General features: G+C 39.8%; 1 protein-coding gene across 6 annotated transcripts in view; it reads left to right on the top strand.

The window, feature by feature from the left end:
• LOC116694595 (VPS10 domain-containing receptor SorCS1) overlaps positions 1 to 20,962 on the top strand; it is a 244,842-nt gene that overhangs the window by 211,353 nt on the left and 12,527 nt on the right. For 4 of the 6 annotated variants that reach the window (XR_004333231.1, XM_032524402.1, XM_032524397.1 and 1 more), the window contains exons 17-25: positions 1,600 to 1,713; positions 3,059 to 3,230; positions 7,280 to 7,466; positions 8,134 to 8,267; positions 11,799 to 11,925; positions 13,722 to 13,834; positions 16,922 to 17,056; positions 19,284 to 19,383; positions 20,633 to 20,738. Coding sequence is in view for 4 of the 6 variants with exons in the window: in XM_032524402.1 (XP_032380293.1) it covers positions 1,600 to 1,713; positions 3,059 to 3,230; positions 7,280 to 7,466; positions 8,134 to 8,267; positions 11,799 to 11,925; positions 13,722 to 13,834; positions 16,922 to 17,056; positions 19,284 to 19,383; positions 20,633 to 20,738 (1,188 nt within the window). In the remaining 2 variants the exon portion in view is untranslated. Of the gene's footprint in view, positions 1 to 1,599; positions 1,714 to 3,058; positions 3,231 to 7,279; positions 7,467 to 8,133; positions 8,268 to 11,798; positions 11,926 to 13,721; positions 13,835 to 16,921; positions 17,057 to 19,283; positions 19,384 to 19,578; positions 19,679 to 20,632; positions 20,739 to 20,962 lie in introns of all 6 variants that reach the window. The other 2 variants (XR_004333232.1, XM_032524396.1) reach the window with 2 other exon arrangements.

Genomic DNA, 20,962 nt, shown 5'->3' on the forward strand with positions numbered 1-20,962 from the left:
CAGGTGTATAGAGCACATTTTTGGGTGAATACCCATTTGCAAAAGAATCACTTTTGTGTGTTGCATTGGGGGACAATAGTGTAAAGAGCACACTGAAAAACCATGTCTCTGCATACTGACATCTAGGAGTACATAGTACAGAGTCCTTTTAAGTAATTAAGTAATTTATCACTAGCCCGTGTAACAAATGGCTAAATCTTTTTGGTGGAACATGTGTAGTTTTTAGTAATTCAACAAAAAACTCCGATTGGATAGATATTCGAGCTAGCTGTCTGGATATACCCTGCAGAGATCTGAGAAGCAGAGATAGTTTAAGATTAACACTTATTTATTTTTTTTAGCCTTTTTTTGAACTTTGACACACTAATTTTTGGAATCCGTGATCAATAACCCTCATGTGTATAGAATTATACCTAATATTTGAGCTAATAAAGCAGAAATTACAAATTATTGTGACTAATATGATGCTGATTTGAAACCATTTCAATTTACACCCAAAATTCAATGAAAGTGATTAATTGTATTTGCAAAGAATGCATGGAATACATCCTTTTGTGGTAATTTTTTAAAAAGAAACCCATATTTCATGTATAGCCTTTATTTTTAAGATTATTTTTTGGGCATTTTAGGCCTTTAATTGACAGGACAGTCGAAGATATGAAAGGGGAGAGAGAGGGGGAGTGACGTGCAGCAAAGGGCCGCAGGCCGGATTCGAACCCGGGCCGGCTGCGTCGAGGAGTAAACCTCTATACATGGGCACCTGCTCTACCAACTGAGCTATCTGGGTGCCCTATAGCCTTTTTTTTAAAGGGGTCAAATTTGACCCGAGGACAACAGGAGGGTTAAATGAACGGATTGCACCGAAATATGGATAATTCATACATCAGTGTATCAGTGCTTGTGGCTGCTGCTGGTGACTTTTTCTGTTACACGTGCCGTTACAGTGAATGATTTTCCACATGCCCACAACCCGCTATCTTTTAATCATCAGCAGTAGTAATGCCGCTTTTTTTTTTCTCCACTTTAGTCCCAAATCTGCAGGTCTCTTGAGTGAGGCAGCTTGGAATAAGCACCATCAAAACCATAAATCAGCAAGCCTAATAGCTTTCATTAACAATCACAACACTTGCATGCATCTGTGTGCATGTCGCACTAATTGGGGCAATTTGTCCCTTTCATTTTGGGGACACAGCGCTGCTTTGCCTGTTAATTTGTAGGACAAACAACTTGTGGGCTGTCTTTAAAATAAACTCCAAAGAGACACAGATTTGTCGCTGTAACTTTAGTGGAGACATACGATTATGTTCATTTTTCTCGTGTACATCATCAGCGGCACCGACGCAATCCCGGAAGTAGAATGCCGATATTCAATATCCTTTTTCAGCTTGGAATATTTAATATCTTCTGATTGATTTGTCTGGGAGTAATATCAGTCAGCTTACAAGTACTTGACAAAAAGCTTTTCTCATATTAGAATTGTATTTTACAAGCAGCCTCAGGAATATTTGCGTTTGTCCTATCTGTCAGTGTTTCCTCCACGGTTTCTGATTGGATAACTCTCTCTCTCTCTCTGTTTTTTGTCTGCTTTGGTCATTACAGTGATTACGGCTTCGAGAGGCGGACCGATGGCAAGTGCACCCCTGCCTTTTGGTTCCATCCGTCAACCATGTCCAGGAGTTGCACCACGGGGATGACTTTCCTTAACAGCACTGGGTAAGCACAGGAGGACAGCAGACACACGTATTCTCAATAGTGACTCGCAGGGATAGGGTAAAAATGAGTGGTGAGTTTGAGTTGAATAGCAAATTAATAAATTAGGACAGGCTGAGGAAAATGGAGGCTGAAAGATCAAACATGCCATTTCAGAGTGGTAATGATGTAATATACTGTGAGTGTATTAGTGATTGCAAGTCATGTCTGAAAAAGCTGTAAATGAAAGATTCACTCCTATAGTAGGGTGTGATTCGGGGGTGAAGTCGAGGCGGCCCCTTGTTTATTGGACAGAAAATACCAAACTCGCCGACACTTCTGCTCTCACAAATAATGGAGCAACACCAAATGTACGCACCCTGTCTCCTGGGTGAACGTCCTCCTGTTTGACCCATCCACCTCCCAAAACAACCAAAGTGTCCCTGTTCACTTTGATCCATGTCAGGGTGACAGAGTGTGTGAGAACACACACTCAGAGTGTGTGAGAACACACACTCTGTCTGTGTATGCAGTGAAAGTTTACACACGCAGGCTAAAGTTGATTAAAAGGAGGAATAAAAAAACATCTTTTGGAAATTGATCTTAATGCCTTAATTAAAAAATAAAATTAGGAAAACCAACTTTTTAAGGACACCAGTTTTCTTTGTGAATGAATAATGTATTGTAAATAAATAAATGTTCTTCTTTAAAATACAGAGGGCATAAATATACACACCCCCAATGTTAAATTCCCATAGAGGTAGGCACATTTTTATTTTTAAAGGCCAGTTATTTCATGGAGCAGGATACTATGTATCCGGATAAAGTTAACTTGGCCTTGTATTAAACTAACCCCCCATCATCACACACTCTTCACCATACATAGAGATAGGCATGGGGAACTTTCCATAAGATCATCTCTCAATGCAAATCAAACCAGCTATTAAGCTGACTGAAATAACACCATGCCATCTCTAGGTATGGTGGAGGGTGTGTGATGATTGGGGTTAGTTTAATTCCAAAGGCCAAGGGATGCATAGTATCCTGACCCATGAAATAACTGGTCTTTAATGATAAAAATGTGCCTGCCTCTATGGGTATTTAACATATGGGTGTGTATGCCCCTGTATTTTAAGGAAGAATATTTATTTATGTACATACATTATTCATTCACAAAGAAAAGTGGTGTCCTTAAAAGGTTGGATTTTCCAAATTTTTTTAAATTAAGGCATTAAGATCAATTTCAAAAAGATGATTTTTTTGTTGTACTTTTTATTCAACTTTAGCATGGGTGTGTAAACTTTCTCAAGCCACTGTACATACTGTATCTACTGTATCTTTGAGCTTTGTGCTTGTGTTTCCACCCCAGCTACAGGAAAGTGGTCTCTAACAACTGTACGGCTGGAGTGAGCGTGGAGTACACAGCCAGGAGGCAGCAGTGTCCCGTCCAAGCACCCAAAGGTCTCCACCTGGTCACCAGCGAGGGCACGTTGAGCGCCACCCTGGGCACCAACGTCACCTTCCTGCTTTTCCTGGAGGAGGTGAGCGGTTTTCTGTACTCGTCAAAAAGTTTATGAACTGTCACACCAAGTAAATATTATATTATCTAGAGCTGCAAAGATTAAATTATTAGTCAACTAGTAAATGAATCGCTAATAAAGTATTTTGACAATGGATTCATCGGTCTGAGTCCTTTTTATGATAAAAAGTCAAAGTTATTTGTTTCCAGCTTCTTTAATGTGAAAACCTTCTAGATTCTTCAGTCCTTGGCAGTGGTGGAGGAATTACCCATTTCCCTAGTACTAATACTACACTGCAAAAATACTGTTACAAGTAAAAGTCCTGCATTGGAAATGTTACTTAAGTAAAAGTTTGTAAGTATCATCAGGAAAATGTACTTAACGTGTTAAAAGTAAGTACTTGGTGCAGAAAAATCTTCACATTTTAGACACAGTTGGGTTTAATCGGCTGTTTAATTGTCTAATTATTTCAGATGTACAGTACTTGTAGGCCGTCATAATGACATCTGATTTTCTGTTTTGTGTGCAAAAATCCTAATGTGTAAAGTAACTAGTAACTAAAAATGTCAGATGAATGTAGTGGAGTAAAACGTACAATATTTCTCTACATGAAAAGAAAAGACTTGTACCTCAAATGTGTATTTAAGTATAGTAATTGAGTAAATGTCGTTAGTTACATTCCACCACTGCTCCTCTGTGACAGTACACTGAATATCTTTGAGTTATGGGCAAAACATGAATATTGAGGACATCATCTTGGGCTTTGGAAAACACTGATCCACATTTTTTTCACCATTTTCTGACATTGTCCAGACCAAATACCTAATTGATTAATTGACAAAGTGATCAACAGATTAATCTACAATGAAAAAAATCGTTAGTTGCAGCGCTAATTAATTAAAGGGTCAAATCAGTATTTTCTACAGAAACCAACATTATACTACAAGTAAATCTTTATCTGTACTTAATCTGCAATTTTCCTTATGATCTGTCACATCAAAGCAGAAGTGACACATTTTCACACCAGAAGCACTTTGTCACTTTCCTGCTAAGTGGAAAAAAACAGGTGTTATTGTTAAATTGATGAAAATCCGCATGGGGTTTGGAATTAGAGTTAACCGATGCTGGCAGCTGTGCCTCCTGCTTCATCACATGCCAGAAAATGTCCCCTGACTGGATTGTTTCTATGGAGACTAAAAAATAATGCTCAGCTCTGACTATGTTCTGTTTATACTCTCTTTACAAACACTCGCTATATTAGCACACTAACATCAAACATGCACTCTGTTAGTATCTAGTACAACTTAGAGAGAGTGTCAAACTAACTTCCCTAACTATGTAGCATTTTTTGGAAGATACATTTGAAAGTAAAATACAGGAATAGTTTTCAATTTGTCACACAACGCTGCCTGCTTATGCTAATCATAACGATAACTTTTAAAAGCACCTGTTATTCATTAAATGCAGCACAAAGTGCTTCAGGCCCTACCTACAGTAATGTAACTGTGAATGTGTGTTAGGTATTCATGATTCATTTCCCATGGAGAAGGTGCAGACCCACAAACTCCTACAAATGATGGCTTCGCAGTAGTTGTCATACCATTTGCCTGGTCTAGTACCAAAACATTGCCAGGTATTCAATTTACATTTGCAAGCTTGTATGGGAGTTTCTTTGCAACTTCTGATCTACTCATCCCTCTTTCACAAATCTGTCCTATGTTTTAATTCAATTCTATTTTATTTATAGTACTAAATCAGAATAAGACTTATCTCATTACACACAGATAGAGAAAGGGAGGAAAAGCTCCCTTTTAGTCAGAAACCTAGGACAGACCCAGGCTTTTGGTGAGCAGGCATCTGACGGTGTTGGTTGGGGGCGTGATGAACGGTGGCAATTATAGTAACAATAAAGATAATGGAACTGTGAATAACAAAAATAGTTGTGGCAGTTCAAGTGTGCAGTTTAAGTATTTTTCTGTTCTGTCAAAAGGTTCCGGTTTGAATACAGAAAGTACTTATTTCAGTTTTATATTTTGTTATATCGGCCGCAACTTAACTTGTGGTTATGTACATGGCACTGCACCTTTTTTTCAATCAGGACATAACCTCTCTCCCGGGCTATCATCCATTCTCTCGGCAAAGACTTTACTCTGCGGTGGGGAGCAGAGCGGAGGGGCCGTGCTGCCGCTTGGTTCGCTAACGTTAGCTTGCTACTTCCACCCACCTAACATTCCTTCATGCTACATAGAAAATGAGCCGTAAAGTTGTCACTCTGGTGATTTACTGTGCTTTAATGAAACATTAATTTGTTTCATTTTACTAATTCAGGGGCCGGCTAGTTGAGGAACCATGGTTCAGAGAGAGGTCTATATCAAATGTATAAGTTACAGACTTTATTCTATATTCAATTTTACAGTAGAACATTAGTTTAATAACGTTAATTTGATTTTGTAATGTATCTGCATATGTCGATCTTAAAGGATATTTATGTTGAAATAAATACACCTGCACAAGAAGTTGTGTATCTCATTGCCAGGTGGACATAATGTGCAAAAATCTCACTCACATGTCATTTTTGGCCGGTTTTGACAGCTCTACGTGTATATTGGATTGAACAGATGAGATGAAAAAGCCAATCAGATGAATTCACAGCTGACACCGCTAAAAAAGGCGAGGACATTCACCATTGGCCCAATATGAACCGACAGTTGCCTTGGTGTATCAGGGCCTTTATTCTTTGTCACAGTCTTTTCTGCTTTGCCCCCGTCATAACTACTATGGCCACTGGACGGTGGGGCCACTACAAATGTATATATAAGCTGTAATTTTTGCTTGAACAAACGACCAATGGGAGAATTTTTAGGGCAAGGGCAGTCTTACCCAATCATAAGGATGCGCTCTGGCTCGTAGGGGACTGGTAATTCAGCAATACAGCTAGAAGCCCACCCACAGCTGTTGTATTGAAAGTGCTCATATTATGCGTTTTGGCCTTTTTCCTTTCCTATAGTGTGTTATATATATTTTTTGTGCACATTATAGGTTTACAAAGGCCCCCCAAAGGGACTTACCATCTCCAACAGAAAACACTATTCACCAACTGCTCCAAACAGCTCTATTGTAGTCCAGTCTTTACTTCAGAGACAAACGTGCATCACTTTGTAACACACGTTATAATGCTAGCCTAGCTGCTAGAGTGGCACGCCCTCCAACTCGGCTTCTGACTGGCTAGTAGTCCTTACCTAGGTACTGAGCATGTGTGACTCCCAACAAAGATGGAACAGAAGTGAGATGCCTCACTTTGTAGCTAAAACAGAGTGCTAAACACACAGGGTGAAAAGAGGAGCTGCATCAATGTGCAGTACAACAAAAAGAAAAATGAAACCACATAAACCTATTCTGGTACAACCTCTAAATTTTTATTTTTTTTATTTTTTATTTAACCTTTATTTAACCAGGAAAATCCCATTGAGATTACTAATCTCTTTTTCAAGGGAGTCCTGGCCAAGACAGCGGCACAGATCACAACAACAATTCCATACATTACAGACAATTTCATAACAATTTCCTAAAAACTATTTAAAACATTTACAGACCATAGATTTCATTTCCAAACCTTTGAGCAAGAGTTTAAACTGACCAATTGCAACCACTTCCTTCAATTTCCAGAACTTTTGTAAATTGTTCCATGTTGTGGGGGCAGAATAGTGAAATGCCACCTTACCAACTTCTGTGCGGACACTTGGTACAGACAGTAGCAGTACGTCTTGTGAGCGTAAAGAATACAGTCTATCCGCTGTAATACAATTATGAACTTGAAAATGAGCATATTATGATCACTTTAAGACACAGTGAAATATAGCAACAAGAATGACTTTGAATGACACTGTTTATCTAAAGTACCATATTACAGTAGGCTTAGTGGCTGTGGTGTGTTTGTGTAGAACAGAAAGACTCAAACACAAGGCTCACAAAAAAACAAATTTGAGCTGAGAAGAGAGGGGAAGTGGGAAAGCAGACGCCAAAAACCCAAGGCCAGCCGGACCCCCATCATAACTGTTTGTCCTGTGCAGGGCGACGGGGCGAGGACAAGCATCACGCTGGACTTCGGAGACGGCCACGCTCTCACCTACTCCAACGTGAGCTCTATTGAGGACGGCATCAAACACATCTACAAAGCTGTGGGAATCTACCGAGTGACTGCCACCGGGGAGAACAGCCTCGGCTCAGAGACCGTCATGCTCTACCTGCATGTAACATGTGAGATACTGAGGAGTTCTGTTAGACATGTGTTTGCAAGTTTGAATATGTATTTATTTAGATAGGTGAATCTATGATTTCTGCATGCGTGCGTGCTTTTGGCTCGTTCTGCTTTACATTTCTTTTTTTATCACATTCAGTGCAATCGTGGCTGTCAGTTTGTACGCAGTGTGGCACATTCTGTGCTTTATCTCTTCACAGAACATGCTCCCCTCCCATAACCACACAAACAAGTGAGATAGAACAAATCCCATCACACTTCCACTCGAGTCGGCTTATGCTTCACAGCCACTCAGCCTATACAGAAGCCACTGCTGCCTCATATGTAACGGGGCTGACCACCCCCGGTGTATTCAGGGGGTGACAGATGTAACGGAGCTGACTTATTGATCGGGGAGCGCCGTTGGCCCCGCCAATCTGTCAATCCTAGGTGCCAGTTGAACAAATATAGCCACCGCAGGCTCAGGGGTGCCATGAATGAAAAATATCACACAGATGGCAGCCAACGGTCCCAGTGCAGGACAGAATTCTGAGAAGAGGAAAAAACTCACCCTCCCCACCCAGCTACAATCTCCCTGTCCCTCTTTTTTTTCCTCTTGTTTTGCAACATACATTTGCAACACAGCGCATAGAATTCACTTTGTGATGTATTTGTGTGCCTGAGTAGGTCAGCTGGAGTATATCCATCTCTCAGCTCCCTTTGTGGCGGTGAGGAATAAAGAAGTGAACCTGACTGCTGTTCTTTGGCCCAGCCAAGTGGGAACGGTCACCTACATCTGGTGGATCGGAAATAACACAGAGGTACACTCAAGACTTTCCCAATTCTCTCTGAGCTTTTACTTTTGTTTCGTTCGCAGTAAAATAGGTTGCTGACTCGTCTGTTCCAAAATAATTATCATTTTGTTAAACTTTTTTTTTTATTTGCATCCAGGTCGCAAAAAAAATGTGGCCTTGTTAATAAGCATCACAGCATGCTGAAGTACAGAGACACCAAGCAGCCTAATGACCAGCCAGTCAAGTGTGTCTCTTGTTCATTCTTATTCCAAACTCCAACTAAAGTCAGAAGCCAGTGGCCAGTCATCCCCACACAGTTAAAATGTCAGACAATATCTTCTATCGATCCATGCAGATTAATTTTGTGCACACAATTTTGAGAACTCAGCTTTTGAAACTGAAGTTGCCACCTAAATACAATGAAGGTGGGTGGGATTTTTATTTTTGCTCAACAAAATAGTGCTAAATGATTATTGATGGCAAATATAAAGTATATGACCATACATTATTGGCCAAAAGCAAGACATCCTCCGTGTCCTCCTTGGCTACTAGCAAGAGGGGTGGGGACACGCCAACAGTTTTGTGGTCATTACTTAGAATTCCTCATGGGGGAGACAAAAACTACGCACCATAGCTTAAAAATAAGACAGAGTTGATAGGATAAGTAACTGTTTGTCTATAAACCACAAATTTTAAATGAAATAAACTCTACTCTAATGTCTAAACACCGCTTAAGTTATGTGAGAAAACATTTTTTTGTACTTTGCATAAACTAAACCTTCAAATGTTTACTTAAATGTTAGTTGCATTTTAGCGCAATGTTATTTCACAGCTAGTAGAGACTTTAATGAGACTAAAAAACAACCTCTATCCCTCTGGAGCCCTGTACAGTGTGTACAAATGCTCCACTTCATAATCGTAGTTTTGTAAATGTATTTGTTCAACACCAACAGGGGCCTTCCACAAGGAAAGCCAGTTATGTCAGCTGGCCATAAACCGCAGGAATAATTAGCATCTTATTGCTATTTAAAGAACAAATGCAGATGTGATTAATGATAGAAAGGATCTGCTGGTGTCACGCAGGGAACTCTCTGCGGGCCCTGACACTTTATTCAGAATGTTAGCAAGCTCTCAACATATTCTAATGCACGTGCACGTGTGTGTGTGTGTTTGTATGTGTGTGTGTGTGTGTCATACCTGCCAACAATTGTTTTTCAAACTCCAGGAGATTGTATGATTGTGTACACTTACAGTACACTGTAAAGTGTACTGTAAGTGTTTTATTTTCATTGCAATATAAATAAAAACATACAAACAATTTATTATTATTTCTTTATATTTTTTATTTGTACAAAACATCACAGAAACAGTGCTCTGAAGTTAACACTGTGGTAAAAACACATTTAACAAAATAATATTTCAAAATTTCTTGAGCATCAATAACTGTCTCTTTGGCAAACATCAGGATGTTTTGTAATGTTTTGTATATATATATGTGGCAGATGTAGCTGCTCTCAGTTCTCTCTTGGACAAAGTTTAGCCTACTTTGAAGCCAAACTAGTGTTTTATTTTGAAGGATGGGCTACATTAAAATCAATTTGACACACCTTCAAAAACCGTGGAGGCTGTTTATATGACTAGGTAAGATGCATGTACATTGTTGTGCCCAAAACTGTTTTATAATAATATACTGTATATACAGTATATAATATAATTTACAGCTATATTTTGATTTCTTTCACCTGCCACTTTTATTGGCTTACTTTTGGGTCTGAACTTTCCAACTGGGTTCTAGGTTGCCAGGTTGAGGGTTATAGGTTGCCATGTTGAGGTGACAAAACAGGTTCAACATTGTATATGGTGTGTGGATTGTGTGAATAGGATGTGTTTCATATGAGAACTGGCAACTGTTGAAAAACTGGTAAAAAAACTGGCTAAAAAAATGGGAGAAACCCATGAAAAACTGGAGTGTCGGCAGGTATGTTGCATGTGTGTGTGTGTGAGTGTGTGAGTGGGTGAGTGAGTGAGTGAGTGAGTGAGTGAGTGATTGAGTGATTGTGTTTTTATTTATTTTTTAAATCCTGTGTTCTTTAAACACACAACAAAAAACAAGAAACAGACTGTGAATATAGATGTCAAGAATATAAAAGACCTGAAACTGTGAATAACCAGTTTTATTTTGTTCTTCCAATTTGTTTTCACATAAAATGTTGGAAATGCCTTCACAAATTATCATAATTATAGAAATACGTATGTTTTATTTTATAGTTTAGACTTTAAAATTCAAGTTTAACACTGTAAAAACATGTCTTAAGCAGAGGTGGGTAGAGTAGCCCAAAATTTTTCTCAGGTAAAAGTACTGTTACTTCAGAATAATATGACTCAAGTAAAAGTAAAAGTAGTCATCCAAATAATTACTTGAGTAAGAGTAAAAAAGTGCTTGATGAAAAAACTACTCAAGTAGTGAGTAACTGTTGAGTAACGTCTGATTTATTTCTCAACACAAGCATCAATCAGACCGACAAAATACAAAATAATCATATTTAGGCAAATTATAGTTATATCAATAAAAATAAATTAAAATTAATTCATTAATTACAAAATAGCTTACTTGACAGACTTGTCACATCAAATTAGGATGGATGCTGCATGTGTAAAACATACTGTATGTAACCTAAAAGACAAAGATCCACCTCTCCACAGCAGAAACTAAAACTACCGCTACGTTTCCTCAGGTTAGATGTTGAGTTGTTGAACGCTCACATGTCCGTTTGTTTTGGTCGACACTAAACGCCGCACAATGTAGCTGCTGTTTTTCACTTTTCCTAAAAGGTAACCATGCTTTCACTATGAGGCGGGGGGGGGGGCTCCTCCTGGTCTGCGTTGCCTTGGCGACGTATGATTCTGACGTCTTTGCTTTGCTACGACTGTAAAGCTAACCTGTCGCGCTGCTGAAACGAGTATGGTCACATGACTGAACAACGACGTGTGATTGGTTAAGCACAGTCACGTGGTAGAGCCTTCAGCGGAAGACTCTCTCTCTGTCAAAATAAAACATTAAAATGAGACGTACGCTGGGGTAAAAACAATGAAGCGTAGTAACGAGTAACGAGCTCATTGTAGCCTGATGTAGCGGAGGAAGAGTACAGTTTCTTCTTCACTAATCTACTCAAGTAAAAGTATAGTGAATTAAAACTAGTCCTAGAAGTACAATTTTTTCAAAAACGTACTCAAGTAAATGTAACGGAGTAAATGTAACTCGTTACTACCCACCTCTGGTCTTAAGTTAGCTAAATAACATCCTTCATTTAACATGAAAAAGACATGAACAAAAAAAGATTTCATGGGTTAGGATTAAAGCTACAAACTGTATGTAATTATGTAAAATAAATGTAAATAATAATGACATTTCTCCATTGTTTACAGTGTGTGTGAGTGCACCAGGAGGCTCACCCCTCTGTAGTGTAAATAACAGCAGTGTGAGACCTGCCGTTGGAAAGGGTAACTCACCGGCTCTCTCCCCTACCTTCTCTATCTGTCTCTCTCTTTCTCCCCCAGCAGCCAGTAATCACCCTGGAGGGAAGTGTGGCGTGCACATTCTCCCAGGAAGGCACCAGTACAGTCACTTTACAGGTGTCTGCAGGGAATACTATCCTGCAGGACAGAAAAAGCATCGCCGTCCACGGTGAGCCCACTGCGTGACTCCATCTCTACTTTTTTCAGAATTCAGAATTCAAAAAGAAACGGATAGATCCTAATATAGTCATTTTCAAAAGAGAGAGGAGAATTCATCTTATATAAAAAACTTGGTCTTATTGTTTTTGTTGTTTCATCACAGAAAGTGTATGAAACCCATGACCAAAATAGTCAAAACATTCTGTCATTGAAGTGAATTTTAGTAATTTTGCCTAGGACCCTGTGGAACTCCCTTTGATCCATTGGTTTAGATCATCTGGATAACCTGTTGCTCATAACACATTTTATGGTCTAATCTCTTGTGTTTTTTTTGTAATGTTGGACTTCGTTGTCGCATTGTCGCTGTAAGGGATCTGACATGATGGCCAAAACTATGAAAATAAGACACAAGTTCACAGCTGCAACTAGCAATTGTCAATAACTCTTTTGATTATTTTTCTTGATTTCTCAATTATAATTATTGTCTATAAAATGTCATAACATGTACAATCAGTGCTCCAAAGCCTGAGATCCATCCATCCATCTCCGTCCACTTATCTGGTATCAGGTTGCGGGGGCAGCAGCTCCAGCAGCGGACCCCAAACTTCCCTTTCCCCAGCCACATTAATCAGCTCCAACTGGGGGATCCCGAGGCGTTCCCAGGCCAGGTTGGAGATATAATCCCTCCACCTAGTCCCGGGTCTTCCCTGAGGCCTCCTCTCAGCTGGACGTGCCTGGAACACCTCCCTAGGGAGGCGCCCAGGAGGCATCCTTACCAGATGCCCAGACCACCTCAACTCCAAAGCCTGAGTTGAATCCTGAAATTTCTGCTTTGTCCACAAATCCAAAAAAAATTCAGTTTTCTGTCCAAGAGGAGTGAAGAAACTAGAACATTTTCCCATTTAACAAACTGGAATCAGAGAATCTTATTATAGAAAAAAATACTCAAAAAAATACTTCAAAATCTCTTAGCATCTCATTTTTCAATTATCGATGCATCTCAAAAAAATGTATGCATTTTAATGCGTGATTTAAAAAAGAATACATATAAATCTGAGTTTGTTAGATTTTGACATACACGGTATTTGTCACACACAAGTTGTAATGAAATGTTTTGTCTACTGAGGCTTTTATTTTGTAGTCATTCCATTCAACATGCTGAGTCACCTTCTCTCACAGTGAGCTTCCATGTCAGAGGCTGAGTCATGTTTAAAGGTGGAGAACAGGAAACATGAGGTGGTCACATGTAACGTGATAAAGTAGATCAACTTCATCAAGCCTTCTTGTGTTTTGCCTTACTATTTTATGTATGTCTTATTAGATCACGTACAGTATATGTACAAAATTTATTTTTTTTCCCTTTTGGCCATTTTTGTGTTTTTTTTTTCACTTTGCTTAAACTCTAAGTTGTTGTCCATTATCTCGTCCTCTTTCAGTCTGTTTTCTGATGTATGCATGTCTGGAGATTGAAACTTTTAAATGAAAATCAATCCATTTAAAATTAATAATCAATAATTAACATATCAGAATTGAGCATCAAATCTTTTATAGAAAGAATTGCAATGCATCTAAGAATAAATATTTTTCCTATTTTTCCTTTCCTAATTAAATAAGTAATTAATTAATTAATAATAGTGGCGATAAAGTGATTAATTAACTAATTGATTAATCATTGTAGCTCTACACAAGCGGCAATGAAGTACAATTTTCCTCAAACGAAGGGGCTAGTTTTTGGTCCACAAAAGGATAAACTCTGACTTTTTCATGTGTCATTAAATACATTTTTCACATTTTTCACCCTTGCAGAGTATTTCCACTCTCATCTGCTAGCCTTCTCATCAAACCTGGACGACCACAACCCTGATGTGGCAGAATGGAGGCTGGATGTGAGCCGTGTCATCAAGAAGTCTCTGATCGAGGTAAAGCTCTCTCAGGCCTTTACAAGGAAACTGTCCCTTTACCCTGGTAAACACCGTCGGCGCTTGACTGGACCTCTGACGCTCTATTAGTGCAGTTTGACCTCCCTCAGGCTTTGAGACGTGAATCAGACTTTTATGATGATAAATGACAAGGCAAGAGCAGTGAGAGAGGGAAAATTACAGTTCAAGAGCATGCCGATTGCATTGGCTGTATGAGTTCAAGGCCGTACTCATACAAGGTTGTGGATGTTGTGTACGGATGTTGTGCACAGAGCAAAAAGGACGCTTGGAGTTGATTGCTTTGTGACCTGTCAAAGTAAGACATGATTGAAAACCCATGCATGCCATGGCACGTACAGCTTTGGCCTCATTACCTTTGTTTTTTACAGCATCATCTGGATGTCAATACTTTTTCCTATTCCTATCAACAAGCAGTCTTAGTCTTGCATCATGTTTTCACACGTTTTGATCCTGCAAAATCTGAATTGATGCCAAAAATATACGCGGCTGTTCAGACTTCAGTGAACATGTCTATTTTGTTATGTGTTACTGACATCATTTCGTCATGAAGGCAGAACCCAAAAAAGTAATAAAAAAAAAACCTTTCCGATGAAAATATGACATGATAGTATGAAACATTCACAAGAGTCACTGCAGCAAAACCATACTGGAAGGCTCAGTGAAAACATTTGGTAAATTACAAGCTCTCTTTTTGTTTTACATTCCTAGTAGACTGAGAGTGACATACATGCAACAAGAGTGACATACATGCAACATTTAGCTGCATGATGCTACTATTAAAGTGTCTGAGCATGGCTGGAATGGGTTTAATGTTGCATTGGATTGTTATGAATGTATGAGCCATGAGTCACAGCACTATAAAACCTCGAGCTGGCTCAGTATTGCAGACCTAATATATGAACGCAAAGGTGTCTTTAACCATTTTATGATATCGTATAATCAGTCAGTGTTCTTGTGGCTTGATATGTAACCAATCTCTGTGTTATTTATTGTCATATGGGCACATAGGTGTAATATGGAGTTGATGGGGGTGCGATCAGAGGTTTTCCGCTTAGCCAACATTTTTGACGCTTTTGTTGCTTTTTTCTTTGATTTTTTCCAAAGTTTTTTGGCGCTTTTTTCTAATTTCCTTCTAATAATTTGTGACTTTCGTACACAATCTCAACCCCTCGCCAATGTTGAACCCAACGTTAGACCCTTGCACACATTGCTTGATTTGTTTTAGAACTTAAAGCTGCACTAGCCAACATTTTTCATATTAACTTATATTTTTATATTAATGCATAAAAGTGTAATGTGAAAGGTGTCACCTATAGTCACAAACCCACAGATAATTATATAAATAACAGCCAACTGCATTTCCCCGCAAAAAAAACGAAAGAGCTTTTGAACTCCTTGTTTTGGCTTTCTGGTCCACAAATTGCACTCATATCATCCCTGTTTTATAACATATAACATAATATTACCTATTTTTTATAGGCAACATAAAACCCCAAATAACAACAAACAATTTGCATTTATATCCATTCATGTCCATCGATCAGATTACGAGTTATGTTAAAATTGGTTATCACGCTTTCCATAATGACTGAATTCAACAGAAGAGATTACACATGCTGTGTAATAGTACAACTGGCTTAGCTTAGCACCGCCTATGAGGATTCTTACAGTATTCACAGTCTGAGGTTTTTACACAGGCTTTCTGTCTCTAAAAGAGTTTGGTTAAAAAATACTACTGTTGGTTTATTTCTGACCTGCTGCTACATTATGAACCACCTAGACCTCTCATGTGGTCTGGGACAGGTCTTTCTGTCCTCAAAGTCAGAACTACACAGGGGGGAGCAGCGTTATGTTTCTATGCTCCACATATCTGGAACAAACTCCCAGATAACTACAGGTCTACTCCAACTCTCTGCTTTGTCTTACAGACAGGGATCCAGGATCAGAGCTTTAGGGGTAATCCTACTGTGCTAACTGTGCATTTTAACATCATTTCGGACCATCTTGTTAGGGGGAACACTGAGTTATGCAACAAGAAGGACACCGATCACTCTAATGCACTCTAATGAAAACTAATGCTCAGCCACAGGGCCACTACCACAGCGGTGAGGTGGTAGAACTAATTAAATTGAATATTTAGCTATAAAAAGCAGTCATTGGGCGCCCGGATAGGTCAGTTGGTGTGTGCGCCCATATATACAGGGTTTACTCCTCGACGCAGCGGGCCAGGGTTTGACGCCGACCTGTGGCCCTTTGCTGCACCTCATTCCCCCCAATTCAAGTCTTCAGTTGTCAAATAAATGTCTAAAATGACAAAAAAATAAGCAGACATTTCCAAAATGCTGTTTCTAGAACTTTTGAAAATTAGAGATCGATGAGATTTTAAGATAAAATAAGAAAACTTGTATTTGTCCCACAGTGGGGAAATTGCGGTTTGCAAAAGCAAAGACAAGAGCAGAGATAGATAAATGTACAAGCAGCATAAACAAGTGTCAAACAAAGAAGTACAAAGTTACTGTACATTAAATAAGACTAAAATAGACCATTCCTAACCAATCTCCTGCGGCATAAATAAATACTGGTAGTATAAAAGTATTGTAGAAGGGCAATGCACATAAGTCAGATATAGTAAACTGTATTATACAATAATTGCACATGATTTAGTAAAATGGCACTAATGAAAATTGCACAAATGGAAATTAAGCACAGAAGTACTATTTTCTCAGAATTATTTCCTGAGTGGTCTAGGTATCAGGATTGTAAGTTTAGTTCCACAATGCTGTAATATTCCTGGGGCAGAACTTAGCTCACACAAACTTTTTTTTCTTTTTAAGGGGTGATGAAGTTCAATCTAAGAAAAAATGGCTTAAATTGCCCCTGCTTACGGACAAGTATGACTAAGCAGGCCCACCCGTTCTCACTGCCAACTCCAAATTCAATGAGCACCTTCAGTGGGTGTAATGAATGTGACGTGAATGTGACTTGACAGTTTTCCACACTTAGTGCTACAAGCACATCTCATAGTAATGAACTTTTGAACTGCTTGCCCCTCTTGTTCCCCTACAGGCCACAGGGGTGCGAGAGGATCGGCTTCTGGTCACCGTCCTCCCTGGTTTACCCACAGCAGCAGAGTTTTTCCTTCTGCCTGACAAACAGCTGACTGAGGGGAAAGCAGAGCAGAGCTCTGCTCATTTAGATCAGGTGAGACACCAACTGCTGCTCTGTCTACTTCCTTTTTTCAAGCCCCGAGACAGTATTTGTGTAGGCGGATGGATTTCACCTCGTTATCCCCACTGTAATCCTACCATAACACCATGCACAAGTTTGAAACATGGTTTCCTTTTTTTCTCTTTTTGTGAGTCATAGGTTGATCCTTGTTTTTTTTTTTTTTCTTTCAGCAGCAGCTTGTCCATTCCAGTAATTGCTCCCTGAGAAATAAATCCCAAATTTAATTTCCTCCTTTCTCCACCAGATGTCAGTATGGCTCTATTCAAGCATGTCAAGGTCTTTCCATGAGTCTAATTCTAGAACACGCCTGAGGAATCTCTGCAATAGACTCATCAATAAGCCTGACAAGTATTAACAAGTTATCAGGGGAGAAGCGTTCAAACTCCCTCAAGTCACATCCTGTGGGGTGTTGAGGTGGGAGGGGGGGTGGGGAGGGAGTCTCGAGCCTTAAGAGCCAGACAAAGAAATTGTCATGGCTGATCAGTTCACTAAATCACCGGCGTATCAAGATGGACTGAATTAGCTCTGAGCCTCACGTAATAGATAATGACTGATGATAATGTTGGAGCTGCTGTCCATGGGAAGAAATCCACGGCGTGTGTAGGGTAGAAAAACTGGGAAAGAAATCAATTTGATCCCCCCCCCCTTCACACACGCACACACACACACAAACACACACACACACACGCACCTGGTTGATCTCCTGGAAAGATCCTCTCTCTCTTCATCTTCAAGGCTGCGATACATCCTCATTCAAGGTTGGCATCTTAAAAGTGTGTTATAGATTTACTGACCCTGGTATACACTGGGAAAAAGTAATTAGTCATAGCACGGTCTAAATTCAAACGCCTATGAAATATAAAGGGGAGAATGAAGCACTACAAAAATTACTCATATCACAATTCATTTGGCAAATGAGGCAGATAAGATAAATGAAGCCTCTGCAGAGGGGGAAAAAACGGCACCTGCATCTGCAAAGAAAATGGCAGCTTTATTGAGTTTTGTGTTTTCTCTATGCAGCTCCACATATGCTTGTTTAATGAGCGCGCTTTACACCGAGAAATGTTATGGTATTGGATTATCATTTTAAACAGAGGATCATTTCATTTTTAGATCGTGTTTAAGTGTTAAAGCCCTGGGATAGAGATGTATAATTGCATGAATGAAAGGATCTATGTGGGGAAATAGATAGAGAGCGAATGAGATTGGACTCTGGCTTTCTATAGTTTACCTTCGGGGTCAGAGTACTCTGCCCAATTTGTGTGAAAGTTGGATGTTATCAGTGCAGAAGGTTGCTTGCCAGTCTGGAAAGCATAGATCAAGTGAGGCTGTATCCTATGCATTATGCATCGGAGTAGAAAGGTCCCACAGACAAAGGCTCTTACATAAGCAGGAAGGCTCAGATGGGGTTGTTGGTGGAGGCAGCGAGGTGTCTTTGGGTCATGGGCACTTAGAAATAATGCAGGGGTGGGGCTAGAAGGGGGGCACGGCTGTGACTCAGGCGGTAAGACCAGTGTCTCCACGGCTCTCCCCCAAATTTGTCTGACTCCTTGGCTCTCGGACCCCCAGTATTATCTCACAAAGGGTGGGGTCTTTAGACCGCAGTGATGTGTGTGTGTGTGCCTATTTGTTATCTTTCAATTGGAATGTGACTTAAGGTTTATGACCCTCAGTTCAGGAAAAGATCAGTGGGGGTGAAAGAGACTGAAACCAGACACAGGCAGCATCCCTATCAATCAATTCTGCTTCTAACACATTTAGGAGAGCTGGATTATAACAAAATATACCAGAATATCTTATATCATAAAACAAAAGTATTGCAAAACAACTTAATGCAACAAACAACAAACTATATACTTATAACAACAAACTCAATGCATGACCAACATGTCTTCATTTATGCTGAAATAATGCTTTTACCTTTGTAGCTTGAATGTATAAATGCAAATCACACACAATGTTTAAGCACATATAACATTTTAAATCCCAACACTTCCCACAGTAGTTACATCCAGGGTGCCATTTTACGGGGGGGAGGCATGGGATTTTCCCCCTTTCTGGTGTACATATCCTTGCCTCTGCTTGGCCAAGTGGCACTATATCCATAGTATTGGAAGGGGGATTTAATTCTTGCATGTTTTGTCCTGTTGTGCATGATCAAAAAATATAAAAACCTTGTCTCCCCTCTGTGTCCCAACAGCTCTCTGAGGTTTTACTCAACGCCTTAAATCAAAACCTTGTCCAGTTCACGTTGCGGCCAGGGGTCCAAGTCACCGTGTATGCAGCGCACTTATCAGCAGGTAAACAAACACAGCTGCTGTATGTTCAGAGCTTCCCAGGAGGGCTTTTGTTCTTCATGTAATAAGTGGTACAGAACATAATGCATGCATACTATCAAGAGACCTAGATACAGTGGACAGTCAGGTATATTACTATTATTTCTTGCTGCCCCCGTCAACTAATAACCCTGTGTCTGATTGGCTCCCACCATGTAGCTACACAGAGACATTCAGAGAGTGAGCATCGTTACAAGTATGTGTGCCTCTTCCTATTGTGGATGCTGCTACTGTCCTAAAGAGGCTTATAAGATAAAGAGTAAGAGAAGATCTATTATTTACATAGACTGAATAAATAGTGGACGAAGCATCCGTGACGTCACCCATTGGTTTGTGCACGGCAATTTTGAAGGGCATGACAATTTTTGATGGGGAGGATGATGCAGCCAAGCCAGTGTTGTTTGTGGTAGCAGCAACGCTGTGCTAAGCTAAACGCTAAAGAGGGACAGTTGCCGTTTGTTGACCCTTCGGAAGCAAGTCATCCAGAGGAGATTTGCCGGCGGGTAGACACAGACCTCCGGGTACTGCCGCCATTCATCTGCATGTACGGGCAGAACAGAAAATCGGCAAACTTTCCCTTAAGTTACCAACTAATGCTAGCAAGAGCTAGCTGTCTTGGGTGCCAAAACGCTGAACAGCACATTTTTAGGCAACCAAAATGTTTCAATCAACTTTTAAAGATGAAGTTAAAACACACATTGAGAACATTGCGATAAAAACACAAACACAAGTTCACGGCTGTTTTAATATGCCTTGGTCAGCATCGCTAGTCTCTGATTGACCAATTGGCATATAGCCACTTCTAAAGCATCTCCTGCGTTATCGTCAACTTAAAAAATAACTGGGACCGTGATGTACAAAATGCACATCGTGCTCTATTGAAGTAGACTTGAAACTAGTGATTGAGACCATATAGTCATTATGAAAATGTTTATTGAGGTGATAAATCAAGTAAGAAGTAGGCTCATTTTCTCATAGAATTCTTTTCGGAGCCAGTGGAGGAAATAGAACGCAGCTTTAAGGCACTTCCGCATTGTCTAATTTTTCCCGGCCCGGAAGCTTTGTTCATTATTTTTACAGTCTATTATAATTTACATAGGTGTCAGTCATCCTGTTGACTGCTCAATGCATGATTCAGCTGGGTGGAAATACAGGTGGAGATAGTGTTTTTTGTTGCTTTTATTCTGTGGCTCTTGTTTCCCTGTCTCCGCAGCGCCCCTAGTGGACACCAGCGAGAACCACAGTGGCTCTGCCATGCTAATGCTGTTATCAGTAGTGGTTGTGGGTTTAGCTGTATTTGTCATCTACAAATTCAAGAGGTAAAGTGTTCATGAAATGTCATGTCTATAATCGTCAGGCTGTACGTGAAAGGTGTCATAGCGTCCTGACAGCGAAGTAAACAAAAGCTGCCGCGAGGCTACAGATGGCTGCCTGTCAAAAGTATCCGCCGGCATACCCAGCGCTGCTCATTGGAGAATTGGCTTTGTGGTTTTTAATCTGTGGGAATCCTGTGGAGATTCCTTTGTCTGGTCATTCTTTGCAA

This window comes from Etheostoma spectabile, chromosome 2 (genome assembly GCF_008692095.1).
Source record: "Etheostoma spectabile isolate EspeVRDwgs_2016 chromosome 2, UIUC_Espe_1.0, whole genome shotgun sequence".
Lineage (NCBI taxonomy): Eukaryota > Metazoa > Chordata > Actinopteri > Perciformes > Percidae > Etheostoma > Etheostoma spectabile.